Source organism: Opisthorchis viverrini, assembly GCF_000715545.1.
Source record: "Opisthorchis viverrini unplaced genomic scaffold opera_v5_145, whole genome shotgun sequence".
Classification (NCBI taxonomy): Eukaryota; Metazoa; Platyhelminthes; class Trematoda; order Opisthorchiida; family Opisthorchiidae; genus Opisthorchis; species Opisthorchis viverrini.
Genome location: NW_008751802.1, coordinates 847329 through 867228, shown reverse-complemented (window position 1 = coordinate 867228; position 19900 = coordinate 847329). Strand labels below are relative to the sequence as shown.

General features: G+C 45.0%; 1 protein-coding gene across 1 annotated transcript in view; it reads right to left on the bottom strand.

Annotated features, from left to right (window-relative positions):
• The window catches only part of T265_06775 (hypothetical protein), a gene marked incomplete at both ends in the record, with an annotated part of 13879 nt that extends 7361 nt beyond the window's left edge, over positions 1–6518 (bottom strand). Inside the window, 2 exons of the mRNA XM_009172128.1 lie at positions 1880–2081; positions 6367–6518. Of these exons, the coding sequence (XP_009170392.1) occupies positions 1880–2081; positions 6367–6518 (354 nt within the window). The remainder of the gene's footprint in view (positions 1–1879; positions 2082–6366) is intronic.
• Between the last annotated feature and the right edge of the window lie 13382 nt (positions 6519–19900).

The window sequence follows — 19900 nt, the reverse complement described above, 5'->3', positions numbered from 1 at the left end:
ACCTGGGCAGCTGTATCAGTCCCGGTGGTCTCGCGAAAGATGATATTTCCGTCCGGATTGGGAAGGCTAGAGCAGCTTTTGCGAACCTACGTCACCTGTGGCGTAGGCGTGACATCAGTTTCTCTGTCAAGGGTCGGGTTTACAATGCTGCGGTGCGCTCCATATTACTATATGGATCAGAAACCTGGCCGCTGCGCGCCGAGGACGTCAAAAGACTTTCAGTGTTTGACCATCGATGTCTTCGGAGCATTGCCCGAATCTGGTGGGAACACCGGATCAGCAATGCTGAAGTACGTCGAATTGTATTCGGGAGAAATAACTCACCCTAGATAGATGAACTGATCACACTGCACAGGTTGCGCTGGCTTGGCCACGTGCTGCGTATGCCAGTTGACCGAATTCCTCGAAGGGCTCTTTTCGCCCAACCATGTGAAGGGTGGAAGAGAGCCAGAGGCGGTCAAACAATGACTTGGCAGCGAAGTGTGAAAGCAATTACCAACAAACTCAGCTGCGCTAGTCACTGCCGTCTTCCTGGATGGGGACCCCGAGACGGGCCACATCAATGGCTAGAGACACTATCAGACATGGCCCAGTCGCGCCCTCAATGGCGCTCGTGCATCAAAGCTATTACCTTCAATGCATAGCTCCTTTTCCAACCAACCCCCCACTTGACAGCCCACTGACAGTGCTGGATTTATGCACCAATTTACCAGCCCGTAAGTGCAATGCGCAGCTACCTACCACCCCCCCCCAATCATCGGTGAACGAAACTGCGGCAGCTACAACCAGTGTACGACGAGTACGCGGTTCTTACAGGTGACAATGATGATGACGAGTATCCTAGCCCTCGTGCTTCCTTCTCGTGGCATAACAGCTAGGCACCGAAAGGATGTTACAGCTGACTCCTTAGTGGTCCAGCGAGAATACATTTTCAAAGACCAGATCAATCCATGTGAAACTGCATTGCCCTAGAGACATCGTGTCGCACATTGGCAGACACTTTGGAAGAGCAAGACAAAACGCAAGCTTGTGACATATGTACGATATACCACCACAAACTAAGGCTGCAAACCTCGCACAAGTGGTACAATGATCTCAAATGTAAAAATTAAATTCACTGAAAAGAAGTAGAAGGGAAAATCTGGAGAAAACAGCGAGGGGTACGTTAACTACAAGCACGACTAACATCATTATTGACACCAATGGTTCACAGTCACTAAAAGACTAATGAATTTGAACAAATCCCTCAGAGGTAGCTCAGACCAACAACCAAAGCCCTGATACGTTAGGAGAAAAATGGAAAAGGGAAGAGATCTGATACTAGTCCACCACAAACTAATACAATTAACAAGACATGAGGCTATACCCTGTGGCGAAGCAGGTCAAGCACAATGAGGGTCAGTGGGAACTTATCCTGGAAAAGCGGTCACCCCTCACTCCAGAATTTCAGTAGCCTCATAAACTCCTTTCTACCAAATTGTACGTTGCTTTCCTCTGGACTTGCGGTATCTCAAGATGGTGACTGGAATTGAGAGTCACCACGATCCTACGGGATGAAATGACAAGAATTTTGCTTAACTATGCCAAAGAGGCTACAAGACAGAAAATAGCAGAAGAATAGGGAGCTTAGTAGTGCAAATTGTAATGCGGGAGAGCCTAGAGGGGGAACCGTATTGTCAGGAACTAGCGAAAGAAGTTTCTGCACGCTGACAAGTAGTTCTGTGTGCACAGATAACAACACCAGCTCCTTCTGGGTAATCATGGTTCAGAAAATATTGGCCCTCGATTCCCCTCAACTGCCATGACCACCAAAGCATCACTCAAGAGAACCGAACCATGGCATCTACCAATCCTTGAAAAAAGTTAATTGAGCACTCACTTTTGATACCAACATGATTGGGACGTTAAGTGTTTGCAGGGTATAAAGGACAGACAGCGGCATCACTGGGGAGAAGGTGACTGCCAAGCCAGCAACGTACACAGCAGAGAATGCCACACCCAGAGGTTGCGACTTCCAGGTTATCGCCAACCATGTAATGATGAAAGTTTGCAACGCCAGAAAAGTTGCCTCACCATATGAACTACAAAAGAGATCCAGACATGACAGCGTGACAGAGTTAGGAACGAGTGTATGTTTGCGGAAGATTTACACGATTACCAAAATTATGGTGGTTCTAAAGATGGCCGGAAAATTCAAAACATATGTTGGTTCTAGTTGAACACTTTGGGTGAAAATACATTTATCACAGATACAAGCTGCCTTCAAAAGGATCCAAATGATATGGCACATGAACTAAATTATTTAGTTGGCGTGCCCAACCGGACGCTTCGAATCCCACAAAAATCTAGAAGTTTGAATGCGTTGCCCGTTCTGTGGTTAGTGTCGCTGAAACATACTCGTTGACCACCTTCATCTGTGAAGAACTACAGCGGTTTTGTTCACCCATAATCCGAATAGATAAAAGTGGATATATACCCATAGGAGGAAGTAGCCAATATAAATAATAGGTGAATCCGAGAGTGCCAGAGTACTTTTCATTCAGGAGGAGAGGTTATAGGCTGAAGTCAACAGGTTGGGGGTATGTGCACTACTGAGCGCACGACGTATACACCAAGCAGAGAAGCTCGGTGCTTAACAGTTACCCTTCTGTACATTCACACATGTAATTTGGTATTAACAGGGAACAAAGTCTTGGGTCAAAATAATTAACTGTAGAAGGCGAGACAAGTAACAGCAGCTCCATTTCTTCAGTTATGTACTTAACCTGTTAGATCAAGCTGGGATTCTTGAAAAGATGAGAGACAACAACTCCGTTACGTCACCAGCATTCCTGTGCAACGAAAAAAAACACTCACAGCAGCTAGCATCAGTGATAATTAGGGATGTTGCTGCACGTCGGTGCTTGTCTGGTTGGACCGCGATATAAACTGGGACGAAACGAAAACCGACCGGAAATCAAAGATGTACTTAGTTCGATAAACCTCAGAAAATGCAATGGATATGGTGACCGAAATAAGTGTAAATCCCATACAGTTCCAACAGGAGAGGAAGTTGGGGAACAGCATCGTTTAGTTAGAATTGAAGCAGTTAGCCCGTATGTGGTTATCATTAGGAACCTGATAACTTGTGAAGAGCCAAACGTTTGTTCCTACGTTCCATTTATCCCGAAAACGGACATGATATGCTGGCGTGTAAGGGAGAGATATAAATTTGTCACAACTTAAATCACACCTAAGTAACTGCTGAAAATATCCAATAGTAGAAGTACCTTTCCATTTTCCATTGCAAATGTGCTCAAGAAGTTGAGTCTGAAATAAAACCTTCAATGCCATTCACACATTCCCATCAGACTCATCATCCATGCCTAAGGGATTCCTGTTCCTTAACCAGCAGGGAAGATTTGTGCCAAAACGTGAATTGACCCTATTGGAATCAGGACATATATTCTTCAAAACTCAGTGATCTTTCGCTCATGTTGTAGAGGCCTCTCAGTTGGTAATTGGGCATAAATTCGGTATGTACCGAAGCCACTCGTCAAAGATAGAGGGAACTATCAATCCGAGCATCCCTGATATTTTTGCAGAAAACCTTTGCTCACCGTTCTGCTTTGAGTTCTTGATTGACTGTGCTTTGGAAGCGGCGTTCGCAAGAGTTCGCTTTAACAGGCTCTATGTTCACCCATCATTCTGACCACCTTTGAAACCGAGTCTGGTAGAATGCGATATAGCGAGAAAATAAAGGACGTTATGAAAATAGGTGTTGCTCGCCTTCTAGGAGAAAGTTCACGTGACCCTCCCTTTGCCTGGAGGCAATCAACATTTTGACAGCTAACCGACATCAGTGGCATTCATACTGTCAGTTTCTATCCAGATTGTCTGGCTGAGTACTGAGGCGTAGGATATTTTAGACCAGTCCTAGGTCCACATTCCTGTCCCACATGTTCTTCTTTGTCCATATAAATTGGCATGGTTGAATGCCAGTGAGGCACCAGTGTTCTCTGCTATAGTTGCTGCCAGGAATGATGATGAGTAGAACTTTAGTGGTCACATAACCCCTTTTTACTTTTTCTCCATGGCCTGACCGTAATTGATAAGGGATTTGCTTGGATCCTACTGCCGTGCAGTACCGTTAAAAAGATTTAAGACTTATCGCTGTCTCCCCAAAACTCATTTGTCTGGATTGGGCAAAAACTTTATGGTGCAGAAAATTATAAAATTCGGATGTCATCTAATCGGGGTCGGCTTATGAAAAGTGGACCTTATAATTTTGCACTTCAGGTACCACGTTCTGCACTCTTACTATTCCAACAAGAGAGTTCGAAATCTAATTACCCCCGTTCGAACCAATGTTTTGCGTATGTGCAACGACTAATGCATACACCAATAATACTAACGTCTGGAACTATGGTAAGTCAATATATCACTCTTCCAATACGAAACATGGGCAAGAGAGGCAAAGCAAACTGGGTGCGTTCTGTAAGAGTCTCGTAGGACAGGAAAGTAAAGCACTGAAAATTATAGAATCCACAGACGACAGTGGCTAGATTGGTTTATTGAAGTGACACGATATACGTTAGCCCAGTACCTTCATATATGAGAATGCCTCACATAATGAACTAACCAGAGCTTAACCAGTGGTCTGTGGGTTTTGTTCCAGTGCAGTTGTCATTGTTTGAGTCCTACCTTGCATGCAGGAAAAAAAAACAAATAAGCCAAGTATACCTTCGCAAATGATCTTGCTGGTGGTCGGGTCTCCGTAAATCAGAACTGCTTGGAACTTTATATTCAAATGACCTTTTGAAACCTCGAAAATACATTTGAATCCGTGAAATTATTATTATCGACATTTGACACAAAAAAAACGAGGTAAAATATTCGTCAAGCGTTATATAACTATTTACCAAAGTTTCGATCGAGGAAGTTAGCATTATTCATGAGTATATTATGTAGAGCTTGGAGCCAGGACTGCCACTCAACGATGTATTCGAGCCTCTATACCGTTGTACAACAGATAGCCGGTTTTACTCCGTAGGGTATTTACTAGGCTGATGGATGCAAGGAGCCCACAGTGGCTAATATGTTTATGGGCCACGTAGAGCAAAAATTATCAAAAAGCTTGTAGAATCTCGTAATCTATAGATGTCACGCGTGATGGAGGTTCACAGAAGCTGTTCTGGCCTTCCGAATTCTGGAGCTGCAGAACCACGTACGGGGCCTGGAACCCTCTATGGTCAAGGAGGTTTATGACTGCATATGTCCTCTCAAGCACCACTGGACTCCTGGTCCGGATGACTTCCCACCCGAATGATAGGCACTTATGAATGATCGTAGTGGACTAGCACCAATTCCCTTCCCAAACCACTTTTATTTTCCCCACAATAAAACTTTAAAATAAATCACAGTTGTAGGGTAGCGAAATATCAGTGTTGAACACCGGTGATCATTGAACCGCCTAGCGATCTCCGCAGTACATCATTTGAGTGAATGTATTCGTGAAGGGAAAAGTTGGAAGGTAAGAAAAACGCCAACGGAACCCCTGCCTAATGCGTCACGCACCTGAAAGGGTAGCTGTTCGCCAAGGAGTACGCGGACGTTGTAGTATAAGTCAGGAGCTCTAACAGCAGTGACAGAATGCTCAGACCGGCTGCACTTCGGCTCCCTAGAATCTTAACAACCTGTGGAACCTTGACTTTAAGAGTGTTATCCGGTGGCGAGAAGGTTTACCGAGTGAAGAACCGGCGATCACGCCGTATCCAAGGGCTTTGCTGAGTCCGGCGGTGAAGCAAGCACCTGAGAAGCGAAATGAGATTTTTTTAAAAACCAACCATCGGAGAAATCCATCTTAATTAAGTATTCATCAACACAACGAGGAGGCAAGAACCAAGCAAGTGCATTTCGCAAGGCCATTTGGACGGAATCTGCGTTAGACACAAACAGCCACGTGCTGTATCTACTGAGCTTGCATTGGTCCAAATGTTGAACAGCACGAAATCCAATCAACTTGGACAGGTCTTCGGAAATGGTTGCCTTAGGAAAGTATACGTCGCACCTTCGTTTTCGGTATATAGAGTTCCCACACACATTATAATATTTTGCTGCTGGCTATTCGCACAATGAGATTGATGTCTCGAAATCTACGGCATCTTCAGACATGCCACTTCATAGTGTAGAATGTCTATGTATAACGTATATGCTCCTTTATCATGGAAAATCATTTACTACGGCGATTTGTTTAACTGAGCGAATTCTCAAGGTCAATAAACACCGACTGTGAATACGCTACCTGATGCTAAAAAATGCCGACGGCTAGACGCACACCCAAAATTTCTCGGAAACCATAGTTCTGTAATATACGGTGTTTGTCACTTTGATTGATTCATATGTAAGCATTGGTGATGTACAACCTTGCTTACTGGACTCTGGCTCATGAGCTTTGTTTCTGTTTTCCATCCACAGAAATTGTCGTGAACACCTGCCTTCGGAGAATCACTGTCCCCTGGTGCATCCATAGCGTGCATATTACAGTTCGTAGGAGAAAAACTTTAACATAAAGTTTTAACATTTGATGGTAATTTTTTGGGCGTATGAGATCATCCCAAACGGCCGCAGTTTTGTCGAAAGTTGTTTAAACCTACTCACTTCCCACGATATTCAAGGTCCGCGATATTCACATTTTAATGGCTGATGTGGCTGAGCACGTAATGCGGAGGAGATTGATGTCTCGAAATCTACGGCATCTTCAGACATGCCACTTCATAGTGTAGAATGTCTATGTATAACGTATATGCTCCTTTATCATGGAAAATCATTTACTACGGCGATTTGTTTAACTGAGCGAATTCTCAAGGTCAATAAACACCGACTGTGAATACGCTACCTGATGCTAAAAAATGCCGACGGCTAGACGCACACCCAAAATTTCTCGGAAACCATAGTTCTGTAGTATACGGTGTTTGTCACTTTGATTGATTCATATGTAAGCATTGGTGATGTACAACCTTGCTTACTGGACTCTGGCTCATGAGCTTTGTTTCTGTTTTCCATCCACAGAAATTGTCGTGAACACCTGCCTTCGGAGAATCACTGTCCCCTGGTGCATCCATAGCGTGCATATTACAGTTCGTAGGAGAAAAACTTTAACATAAAGTTTTAACATTTGATGGTAATTTTTTGGGCGTATGAGATCATCCCAAACGGCCGCAGTTTTGTCGAAAGTTGTTTAAACCTACTCACTTCCCACGATATTCAAGGTCCGCGATATTCACATTTTAATGGCTGATGTGGCTGAGCACGTAAATGCGGAGGATGATTTTGTGGAGAATTTACCTCGTCAAAGTTTTTTCTCATTCAGTGCATTTCAAGTCGCTTCGAAAGGGTACCAGGCGAAACATTTCGTTGTTTTCGTCCGCATAAACTCCAAAAAGAGCAGCAACTTGCCACTTTTGTATGAAGAAGCCTTCTAACGTTGCAGCAGACATCCCTGCAGACGAAGCCGAAGCCGTGGAATTCGTCGCACTTAGTAATTTCATGGTTGATTGTGTGTATGCGATAGCACACGTCGTACTGATTGTCCGGCAAGATTCCATGTTCGCCGGTACCATGACTGCTTGAGGGTTACTTCCTACTACCTGGAGCACAATCATCCACACAGAAAGTTTATTTTTGACAGGCTCCCCATCAACCGGCGACTGAAAAATGATGAAGTAGAGTGTTGTACCCTTTTGAAATATGGTACTCCGTCATCGGAGATTTGGCAGTACGTCGCCGACCACTTTGGAAAGTTGCTCACTATCAAGGATGTGCGTAACTATCGCGTCAATTGTCGACTCCCATTGTTAATTAGGTCGTTGGTTACTTTTTAGTCGGTTTCTTAGATGATATCTCATCCACCATAGCCAAGTTCCGAGAGTGCGGTCGCGTGCTGCTGGTGGAATCGGAGGGTAGCATTTATAGACAAATGTGCTTTGCTCGAACGCAGCAGACAGCACTCTTTAGACGTTTCCCGGACGTTGTAAACGTTGATGCTACACACGGTACTAACCGTCTTGGGTAAATAAATTTGGAGGCCCTGACGTTCGCTGTTGAGGTACAAGCTTTATACATTCCTTGTGACGGGTGGCATGATTATCGGTCGACCCGTAATGTATGCCTTTGTCGAAAGTGAACATTTTGCGCCATTGCGCAAGCTGTTCGGCTTGTTCAAGGCTATTGTGGGTGGACAATATGCAGTCAAAAGGTTCGTCATGGACAAGATGACTTCGCAGATGCGGGCGGCCAAAGCTGTATTCGGCTGCGATATAATGCTGTGCTATTTTCACGCACGGCAAACCATCCGGAAGCACGTACGTTTCATTGCTTTGGTGTAAATTTTGCAGACAATTGCCAACCGCAGTCAGCACATATTCCACCGCATGGCTCGGTCTGATAATGCAGCTGAGTAAGTAACTGCACCAAACATTAATGGCGTAGATTTCGCCGCGATTTGAAAATCCTGAAGAGAACAGATCCCAGTTTTGTCTATTATTTGACTGCCCACTGGCTCCTCATCACTCGAAAGTGGGCCATTCATGCACAACGTGGGTTGCTACATTTTGGGAATGTGACCAACAAACGCCTGGAGAACGCCAACGGGTGTCTGAAGAGGCGCGTGCATCACTCAGATAGCCTGGAGCATGCCGTGATGAAGAGGAATTTGTGTGATTGTAACTCGAAGGCCTCGAATGCAGAATCAATGAACCCATGGCAATCCGCAACGACTATACATTTATCCATCATCCCGGTAAGGGGAAGTATGAACCAATAGGTACGCAAACAAATGAAATTGCATTACATCCAGACGCCTAAATGCTGTTCCCGAAGAATAATTGCTTGCCCACTTTTCGTTTCAGAATCCTTGTCCCGTGAAGTGGATCTTAAGAAAATGAAAAATGGGGCGACTACCAATTAAGCTTTTATCAGTGATACCAATGAATAAAATGCAATTTGCTAATGGTGTTTTCGTAAATTCATGGCGGGTGCACTATCAACGCGTGGAGTTGTGAGTATGGGGCGCCGTCGTTGCCCATTGTATTACGTTGGCGTGCATAGGTGAGGCCTCATAATGTGCGCCGCGAATAGCAGTCGAGGTGAGCGACAGCTCATTGTTTCGGGTAATGGAGGGAGTGGTCGTGAGGGTACAATCAAGTGTAGGAGTTGGGAGTGCGCTATCAAATTGGGTGGTGATTGCAGTTTGGCAGGTGATGGCAACCGTTGATTGTTGGGTTAGTCTAATATGTGTTGCCGGGCATTATGGTTATCTATGAGCATGTGTACAGGCCTGGCTGTTACTATAGTTAGCCACCGTAGGTTACGTCGACCACAGTTGTGATGTTTGCTGATTGTAGCAAACATAAACGGCATCGAGTAAGTATGAGTATGACGGTAAATAGCTTAGGTGACTTCGAGTATAGTTGTGAGTATAGCAGGCTGTCAGATTAGGCTATCACCAATAGTTTAGTCCTTGTTTTTACTGGTCAGCATATATATTGGATTGATGTTTACTGTAGGTAGCAAAGATTAGCGGCATCGCGTATAGTTAAGGGTATGAAAGACCGTCAGCTTTATACTCAGCGTTGCACATAGTCACAGGTTTTGCAATTACGATAAGTAGCCAAGGTAGGCGGTATCAACTGTAGTTGCGAGTGTGACGGGCAGACGTTGGTCGTTAAAATGTCGCGCATAGTTGGAAACTGGTTTCTATCAGCCCGCATAGATACTGGCTTGGTGTTTGATTTATGTAGCAGGCAGGTACGGCAGTGAAGATCGGTGTTTAACGCCGATTTCATGCTCTCCATGACGATATAAGTGGCAGACATAAGCAAGAGCGCGCACATTTATGGGTATGACGGGCCATCGTTGGCAGTTGAATAAGGACACTTCTCATAGCTGAGGCCTAATAAACAGCGTCACATTTAGGCACTGAGCTAGCAGTTTCAATAAGTAGTCAAGGTAGGCGGTATTGCGTACAGTTTTGAGTATTAGGTCCATCGTTCGCCATTAGATTAGGTATGTATGCACAAGGACACTGACTCAACAGGTACGACCAATAGCCAAGTTAGATGACTTCGAGTACAGTTGTGAGTATGACAGGCTGTCAGATGTGGCTATCACGCATAGCTCAGGACTTATCTTTACCGGTCGTTATATATATTCCACTGATGTTTTCTGTGGCTGGCGAAGACAAGCGGCATCGCGTATAGTTAATGGTATAAAAGACCGTAATTGACCATCGGATTATGTTGCTGTGCAAAGGTGCAGTCTCATTATCAACGTTGCAAATAAACGCGGGCCTATCAGTTACAACTAATAGAGATACGAGTACGAGGGGCCGACGTTGCTCATTGGATTGGGCTGCCGCGCATATGTGGGGAACCTTAATTAGCGTCGCACATAGACACGGATCCAGCAGCTACAATAGGCAGTCGAGGTGAGTGACAACGGCTACCGTCACCGTGGTGACCGCTTTATGGTTGGTGGTCACTACGTATAGAACGTCATAGTTATAATAAGAAAGACGCCCACAGTATTCTGTTAACACCGTATTATCTACAAGCTAGTTATGCATATCTGGGAAAGGGGATCATCCAAAGATGTCCCTCGCACTGCCACTGCAAGTTTGTGCTGTTAACTAACTTTATTGCACTTAATGGAACATGAGATTCATGAGGAAAATGTGTCGTGAGCAGATTCGCCGAACAAAAATATCCCATTTGTTAAATTTGATGTATCTAAACCAAACAAATGCCTGCGACTGGTCCTATGGGGTGGCATTTGCATTAAATACTGTTAAGATGCTATTTTATTCTTCAGGAACACCGAAGAACGCGAAAATATACTAAAATGCGATTTCGTGTTTGATGTCGCGTAAACCGGCAAAAAGTGCAAACCGGCGATGTTCACTGACCTTGACATTTCGCTCACTTAAACAAAATGCTACGTGCAACATGCCACAGGAAGGTGCAAATTTATTACACTATCTCCCCATTAAAATAGCAACTTCGAAAAGCCCATAGTTTCGGCGAACTCAATTTGGGTGTGTCAATAGCCTGCGGTATAAAAAATCGCGGATTGTGGAAAACGTTGACTCACATACAATGAATGTAACTTTAAAATATTTTTCCACCGAGACGAATTTCCTCAACATTCTAGAATCTAAATGGTCTTTGGAGATGCAGCATATGCGCAGGCGCATTCGTGCAAACAAATTTTGGTCGATGATTCTTTGTTGCCAGTAAAAATTCCGTAGTGCACGCCAATTATTTGCTAAACGTCGTGCGCCTTTGCTGGCAAAAACCAGAGTTTTCCATTAAAGGTTGCGAATTATGCTAGAAGGACCTAGAGGTTTATCGATTAGGAACATGGAACATACGTTAATCATAGCGGACAGCTGAACGATCTTAACCGACGCACACCACTAACATGCTGCTAGGGGTACACGATGCCCAACTAACTAGCCACATACAGCCTATGTCGATAATACCAGACAGCCGAACGATCTTAACCAATGTACACGACCAACATGCGGCTAGGGGTACACGATGCCTAACTAACTAGCGCACCCATCCACCTGTAACCGAGAAAAGGCTCAAAATGGACGTCATTGAACTTTGAGATATATTGGTCGTTTTGAAGTTTACATATGTCCTTCTGGGAGGCGCATGCATGCATGGCATGCTCCAACGTGTCGGAGTGGTGCACCCGATCTTTAAGGCGCCCGTTCGCCTTCTCCAGTCGGTTGTTGGTCACATTACCGAAATGAACCATTCTGGACTGTGCATGTATGGACCATTTTCGGGTGATGTACAACCAGCGAGCCCTAAGATAGGAAAGAAATCGGGGATTGGTTCGGCACAGAAGCTGTAGGTCTTGTCGGAATCTGTGTGCATGTAATACGATGAACATAAAACATACTGTACAGCATTGCCAAGGCGAGCGATGCGGTGAAATATGGTGTCTATGACCAAAAATACATGGATATTAAATGATACATACGTGATTCCTGATGGTTTTGCGGGCATGAAAGTAGCAAAGCAAAATGTCACAGCCGAACACGACTCTTACCGCACGCATTTGCGCCACCAACTTGTCCATTACGAAGGTCCTGATCGGATACGTTTCGCCCATCGTTTCTTTGAATAAGCCGAACAGTTTACTCATGGGAGCAAACCGCTCGCTCCCTACGAAAGCATACATAAACGGACGCCCGGACCCATGCCGTCCGATATCAAGAATGTGTACAGTTATATCTAAATGCAGAATATTGGATGCCTTAAAAAACTTAACCAAGGCGGTTTGTTGCCTGCGTTTCGTCTACGTTTACTACATTTGGAAAGCGTCGGAATAACGCTATATGCTGCCATCGGGCGAAACATATGTGGCGATAAAGACCTTCTTCTCCCTGACATACAAGGACAAGTCCGGTCGCCCGCAGTTTCGCCAGGACCGAGGCATATCATCTGCCATATTAAAACCCAACCACGCGGCACCTACTCAACATAGCCGGTCGACACTTCCGGTGTATATCCTTAGTAGTAAGAATCTTTCCAAATTCATCCGCCACGAACTGCCGCAATTCAGATGAAGGCCTTCCACATCTCAGCAGGGCCCGGCATGTGCACAACTCGTCTTCGGTTAGGCGTCGACTAACTAGAAGCCGATCGTACAAAAACTTTGACGATTTGTGGTTGTGTTCAGGAAAATAAGAGGTCATTGCCAGTTGGTTCCTTTGCCTCCGTAGACAAGACCGCACTGGACAGCTGGTGCTTCGCGCACTTTTTTATTAGAAAATACGCTCGGCTTACCAGCTTCTTCGGATTCCACGGCTTTCCGTGGGTCTTGGAGGGCGCCTGCTGCATTTGTAGTACACCCATTCGTAACGCAAAATAGTGCTGGTGCTTCGATTACTGGATGAACGCACAAATACCACAAAGTTATGCTTCATGCATTCATTTATGGTCTTCTCAAATGCCGTGAAGGGTGAAAACGATACACCCACAATTTCCTCAACGAAAGCCACTTCCGAAGCCATAGCAGACGAAGTTCAAAGCCGAATGTGCACCAATAATTTTCAGAAGAGATCGATTAAAACAAATCGCAAAAAATGACGGCAGATGGGGGGATTTGCAGGCTGAGCATATATGCAAGGAAGTGCAACATTTTGACATTATAGTTTTCATTTCACCCGCAGGGGTTTTGCAGAAAAATGCATTGTGCGTCGAGCCGCTGGCTAATATTTTCGAGCGGAAGTTTTGCATTCAAACGCCGTATTCTTGTGCACAATGGTTTAAATCAACAGTGCCATTAATCTGCCGTGCTCTTACTCATCTTTGTTTAAATTCATAAGTCCTCAAGCGTATATCTTCGTTCTAAAATGGGTTTTCTAAGCTCATGATTGAGGACTGCTCTTAGATGGACGCCCAACACTGCTCTAAAACCGTACTTCGAACAAAGGAAAGTTTGACGTAGCATTGGAGCCCTTCACGTTAAGCCTCTCAGTATTCGCACAGTTGAATTGAATTGTCGAAATCTACGGCATTTTCAGGCTTTCCACTTCATAGTGTAAAATTTCTATGTATAATGTCTATGCCCACGTATTATTGCGAATGATCTACCTCGGTGATTTGTTTAAGTGGCCGAATCATCAAGGTCAACAAACGCCGCCCACTGTGAATACGTTGCCTAATATAATAAGGAATCTCAAATTGCAGAAAAAGGTGACTCAAGATGAGAAAAAACTATGAAGAATAGTTCTCACTGTTTGGAAGCAACTGACCACTGAATACAGAGGACAAGTTTATGCAGGGGAGCCACATACCCTGGTAGCAGGGGCATGCGCATTCTCCAACAAAGATGTCAACCGTCTATGAGCATCTGGGTGTTTGCACCACAAACTGTTAATTAGTTTACGCAAATTGACCTCAGTTTGTTTGTTGCAACACTATCACAGGGCAGCCTTGACGGTTGCTACCCCAAGTGCCTCAAAACGAGAAAACATGCATATGTAGTCACTCAACAAGCCACGTTTAGACCACCCTCCAGGATTTGCGACTGTCACAGTGGTGCAATGTGAGCATCTCAAATTCCCTGAGGAGCCACTCGGTATGCTCCATCATGTCGGAGTGGTGCTTCCTGTCTTCAGGGCGACCGTTTGCATTCGCCAGACAGTTGTTGGACACATTATCAAGGTGAACCATTCCGGACTGTGCGTGTACGGCTAATTTTCGGGCGATGCAAAACCAGCAGGCCGTACGATAATAAACAAATCGAGAGTCCGCGCGGCACAGAAGCTGCAGATCTTGCCGGAATCTGTTTGCTTGTTACACGTGCGGCATAGCTCAGGCGAGCCATGCGGTGGGATATGTGTCGGCTGTTCGGTGTGTGACAATGACCAAAACAGCATGGATGTTAAACGACAAATATGTGCTTCCTGATAGCCCTGTTTGCTATGAGAGTAGCAAAGCATCATGTTGTGACCGAACACCACTGCTGTCGCCCTCACTTGCGCCACCAACCTGTCCATTAAGAAAGTCTTCCTTGAATAAGTCGAACTGTTGACGCACAGGAGCAAACTGTTTGCTCTCCGCGAACGCATACATGGCCGGACGTTCGGTTTTTATGCCGTCCGTTATCAAGAAGGTATACAGCTTGCGTCCGCACACAGAAAATTAGGTGCTTTAAAAGACTTCTCCAAAACAGGTGTTGTATGCGTTCGTTCAGCTGCTATCTGCTGTCATCTGAAAAAGCGTGTGGCTATAGTGACCTTCCTGTGACCGACACACAAGCACTCGTCCAGTCTCCCAAAGTTTTACCAGAACCGAAGGCATACACTTTGCCACAATAAAACCGAACTACGCGGCACCTACTCAACATAGCCGGTCGACACTCCCGGTGCCAGTACCATACATTCTGGTAAGCCTCTTTCCGTATTAATCGGCCACAAACCGCCGCACCTCACATGACGGCCTTCCATATTTCCGAAGGGCCCTGCGGATTCCCAACTCAAGACGAGTTGGTTAGCCGTCCATCAACCGGGAGCCGATCATACGTTTACCTTGACAACTTATCTTTGTGTTAAAAAAATAAGGGGTCACTGCCAGTTGGTTCCTTTGCCTGCTTAGACAAAACCGCACTTGGCAGCCAGTGCATCGAGTAGCGTTTTTATTGGAATATATGCTCAGCTTACTGGCTTCTTAATATTTCCCGACACTCCGTTGGTTTTGGGGATCACCGTTCGCATTTCCACTGCACCAATCCGTAGCGCGAAACTGCGTTGGTGCTTCGGCCACTAGATGAGCGCACAAATCCCACACTTATCCTTCATGTACCGCCTTAGGGACCACTCCAATCGTGAAGGACGAAAGGAAAATAGCTCCGAATTTCCCAACAAACGTCTGTGAGGTCACTTCCGAAGCCACAGCGCAGCAAAAGTCGAATGTTCAACAAGAATTTCGGTAGGATATTAATTAAAGCAAATCGCAAAACTGACGACAGACGAAGGTGATTTTTGGTCTGAGCACATATGGGAAAGGATGCAACATTTTGACGTAAAAGTTTTCTTCACTCGCAAGTGTTTTGCAGAAAAATGCATTGTGCGGCCCAGGAGCGGCTTATGGTAGAGGTACATGGGATTTTGTTTGAATTTTAAGTAGGTTTGGCAATCCATGGACCTCTTTACCGGATTTCGACTCATGAGGCTTCTCTTTGTTTTCCGCCTGCCGAAGCCTTCTCGGGATCACACTCCCGCAGCACATACTACAATATTTACTTAAAGATCCGGAATCTCCTTGAACGGCGTACTTATCCCACCGCTTGTTTAGGCGCATTAAAAGTGCGCTTAATCGGTTTTGGCTCAGGGTGATCGAAGGACGCTATGGAGATGTTGGTCGCTCCATTCTTTCGTTTGATTTGTGGCCACTGGCACCCTGTTGGACGAAGCCGTGTCGGGCGTCTGGCGTTTTTTGCCGTCACGCAAAGCATGACTGTTTGACGCTAACCTTTTATACCTAAAGCAAAAATAGGCCAGCAGTAATGTTTAGCCTGCAGGCGTTCCTTCAGCCTGCGCCTAACGTTAGACGATCCAAAGGAACGCGCTGCTCCAATGCAGGCGCATCTACATCTCCGGATATGCAGCGATATGTTGTAGATAAAGTTGGAGGGTTATATGCAGCAATCATCTACAACTAGCTAGTCAAATATCAAACCACATTGTTATGTAATTTCATGTTAAGCACTTGCACACTGAAGTAGCTGAATTGTTGTGGTTATTGTGAAACTCCGCTCACTTGTTGGTAGAAAATCCCGGTGGATGTTTATGCCGTAGCTGTTTTGCCTGCAAGCAACCGATGTGTTTTGTTTCGGCCAGTTCCGGAAGCCTTTAGCTAAGCATGAGGTGAAACGTCCCGGATAAATCAAAGAATTATACATGTATATAACTACGCTGATACAAGCTGCACCGTTTCTTTGTGAAGAGCGGCACAGGGATCGGATGACCTTTCACGTGCATCTTCCTCGGATGCATCTTCCCGGCGGAGAAAGTCCACTTAATTTGGTGCAGTAAGGAGTGCAAGGTATCACATGAATGACAACACAGATGCTGACAGCCGATGCCGTGCCAGCCTGTAACAATATTCTGCGCCAAATTCACTCGTGCCAATCGATGTTGGAACAATTTTGTCCCGTGAAAATAGCGCCTTGCTTAAAGACCAGTCATATACGAAACACATTCCACTACACGATCCACCCTGATAACGCCACTGGATAATAATCGCATGGATTTCGGGGTGCTGTAGTTACTACTCCACCATCCAACCTAGACAGTCTTGCCACAATCTTGGAGGTAAGATGTCTTCAACATGAGTGAGTCTCCACCACCAGACGACGCTCTTTTTTGGTTTCCGCTGCTCGCTGGCGGAGCCCGCTGATCACTGGCGTCCACAGAACCGAATTTTTTCGCCACTATAGCTATAATAGCGAGCCTCGTCCGGCGTATGGAGAAGGTTGGGCGGGTGCTCTTGCTACTGAGGGGCACGCATGCAGCACTGAAACGTTCCCCATCACTTGCCGGCGCGTCCCACTTACCAAACCACACTACTATCCTGATATGGGATTTGCACTTGCGTCTCGGTGAACCTGCAAGCTATACTGGTTGAAGTGTAACGTGAAAGATCTGACTAAGCCAGAAAGCTAACGGATGGCGGTCAGACCGACCACAGTAAAAAAATAAGTGATATGGTTACATTCTAAGGCATGTGCCAACCTGCTGAAAACTAGTGCGTGGCTATACCGCGTGGCTTGTACAGCGCTGCGGCCACAAATACAAGACTAGCCCTAAGTATTTAGACGGATGTTGCTACGCAAAAATCTGTTACCCGGAAAACGTTAGGCAGTAGTGGCTAGGAATAGAAAAAATAGTCTGTTGTTAGGCCTGCGTATTCATGGCCCAGACTTGTAGAGGTAATCTGTTTCTCTAAAGAATTAAATAGCGAACTCCACGCTCATCTGACATCTCCCCGTCACGGCATCATAGGTGAATAGAAGTTTGAAGACACTCGAGGTCAGTGAATCACAGAACCGTAACTCACAAGGACAGAGTGAATCCGCTCCCATGATGCTCTTCATACATTTCCTCCTACTTCATATTCGCTTTTTTCCAAAAGTGCGCATGATTACTGAACTCTGACATCGCCATAGGAGTTCCGAAGGTCGATCATTCTCTATCACGCCACCGCTGACAGTGACTAGATTTCGCGTTTTAGCAATGTCACTCCTAGCCTCAGGTATCTCTGACTAAACCTTATTCTAAAGACACCCAAGAATAGATATTGGCACTGAAAACGCACGAGGCTACTTTTGGGACACATTCACTTCAGCGAGACAGAAAAACAGAGGGACAGAAAGCAGCCGTATACCGATCACCAATATGACTGATGCAGCAACCATTAGACTGGCCTCTATGAACACAAGATTTTTTCCGATTGTGCTGACGAAAAAACAACAATAAATTGGCCGGGTTTTTCCGATAAAAAGGGTCGAAGTAAAGTTAAGGAGGAGAATTGAGTTTCCACGCCTCGTATTTGCTCAGATGCGTCGAGCGTACCATATTGGTCCTTCAACAAATTTTTACCATAATATTCAAAATTAGCTTAACCGCGTGAAAACGCATACAGCCATGCCACTGAAAGGATTTTGCTGACTACTAGATTAAGATACTTTTTTGATCGTATTCTTTCATTCATGTAGAACTAGTGGATTCTTGGCGTTGACATTTTATTAGGGATAACTTCACGTTAACGGGGTTGAAAAAATGACCGTGTTCTCGCGGAAGTTTCCATTAGCCCCCAACCTTACTGCGAATGCAAGGTTAGGCATCACTGAGAGAAGTGAACAATAGGATCAGTGCCGCAATCTACACCAATTAACTTCAAAGGTTAGAATAGCCAAAACGTGAGCTCTTAAGCAACATTTCGTTGTGAATCTCCATGAAACAAATACACATTTAAGTATTGCAAAGCCTTCAAGTTATATTTAGTTAATAAAAAGACAGTGATACCCGATTCGAAGATGTTTGCTGACCACATAGTACCGCTCATTTAGACAAATAACTGTCATCGGTATATCACTGGAAAACGCCGTCACATCAGACTAATGTCCCGAGGAATCTTTTACTACAAAAACTTCACAATGTATGCCAATTTAAACCCAATTCGTACCAGGTGGTCAACTTGGAAACGGAATGAAGCAAAGCCCTCGGTGGCGGCAGCAGGTTATAAGTCAACACAGCCAGTAACTTCGAAACCCCGAGTGAGGAGCGGTAAGCCGAATTTACTGAGAACATCTTTGTCTAATAATCACATTGTGGCACGAAATTAATAAGAAGATGCCAAATGGGCCGAATTGATAAACCTCGACAAGTGTTCTTACGAATTTTCCACCTAGGCTGCATTTCTGCGGCTGAAATATGCTTCGTTTTACGTTCTTTACAATATAAGGCGGGCAAACCATCGATTAAAAGGGTTTCTCCCACCAACTCATGGAGCGATATTAAAAATCCCTTCGTTTAAGCGAAACAGAATTTGGGGGAATCGTGGAAAGAGGGGACCAGCCTTTGCATCATGTTGAATGTTTAGTCCTCAAGCACAGCGCGCTTTCTGAAAACATTGTTCTCGTGCTCCATATACGCCGCTCACTAGAAGCACACCCAAATTATCTTCGCCGAATTTATAGGGTTTTTGATCTTGCCACTTTTCCATGTAGTTTGTCTAATCAAGTAGTATCTTTCGGTGATGTCTTGTTTACAGCATTTTGTTTAATTGAGCGAAATTTCCGGGTCGCGGGTCATCACCGATTCGCATCTTGTTACCGGCTTACGAGGGGTGAAACAAGAAATTGCACCTAAGCATATTTTGGCCTTCTGCGTTTTTCTTTAAGGATGATAGGTCACTCACAGAATACCCTATCCAAATTCACCTAGGAAAATCGGCCGCTGACGGTTATTTGCCTTACACTTCTCAGATATACCAGATGAGATTATTTTGTTCAGCGAGCTTCGCTACAATACATTTTCCTATGGAGCTCAGATAACATTAAGTACAACGTTGTTAGACAACAGCATGAGTTGTGCAATGGAGATGCAAGTGCCATCTCTGCGTTAGGTACCCTTCCCCAGAAACGCACAATTCGTCTGTGGACAACACAGCGTCAGGGGGTAACTATATGTAAATTACCAACACAATATCACTCTCATAGGGAGAATGATGCTCCACAGGTGGAACACGTCGAAAAGTGTTCACCATGGTAACGGTGGCCGTTGTCACCCACCTCGACTATCATAAATGCCAGTCCAGTGTCTATGTGCCGCGCTAAA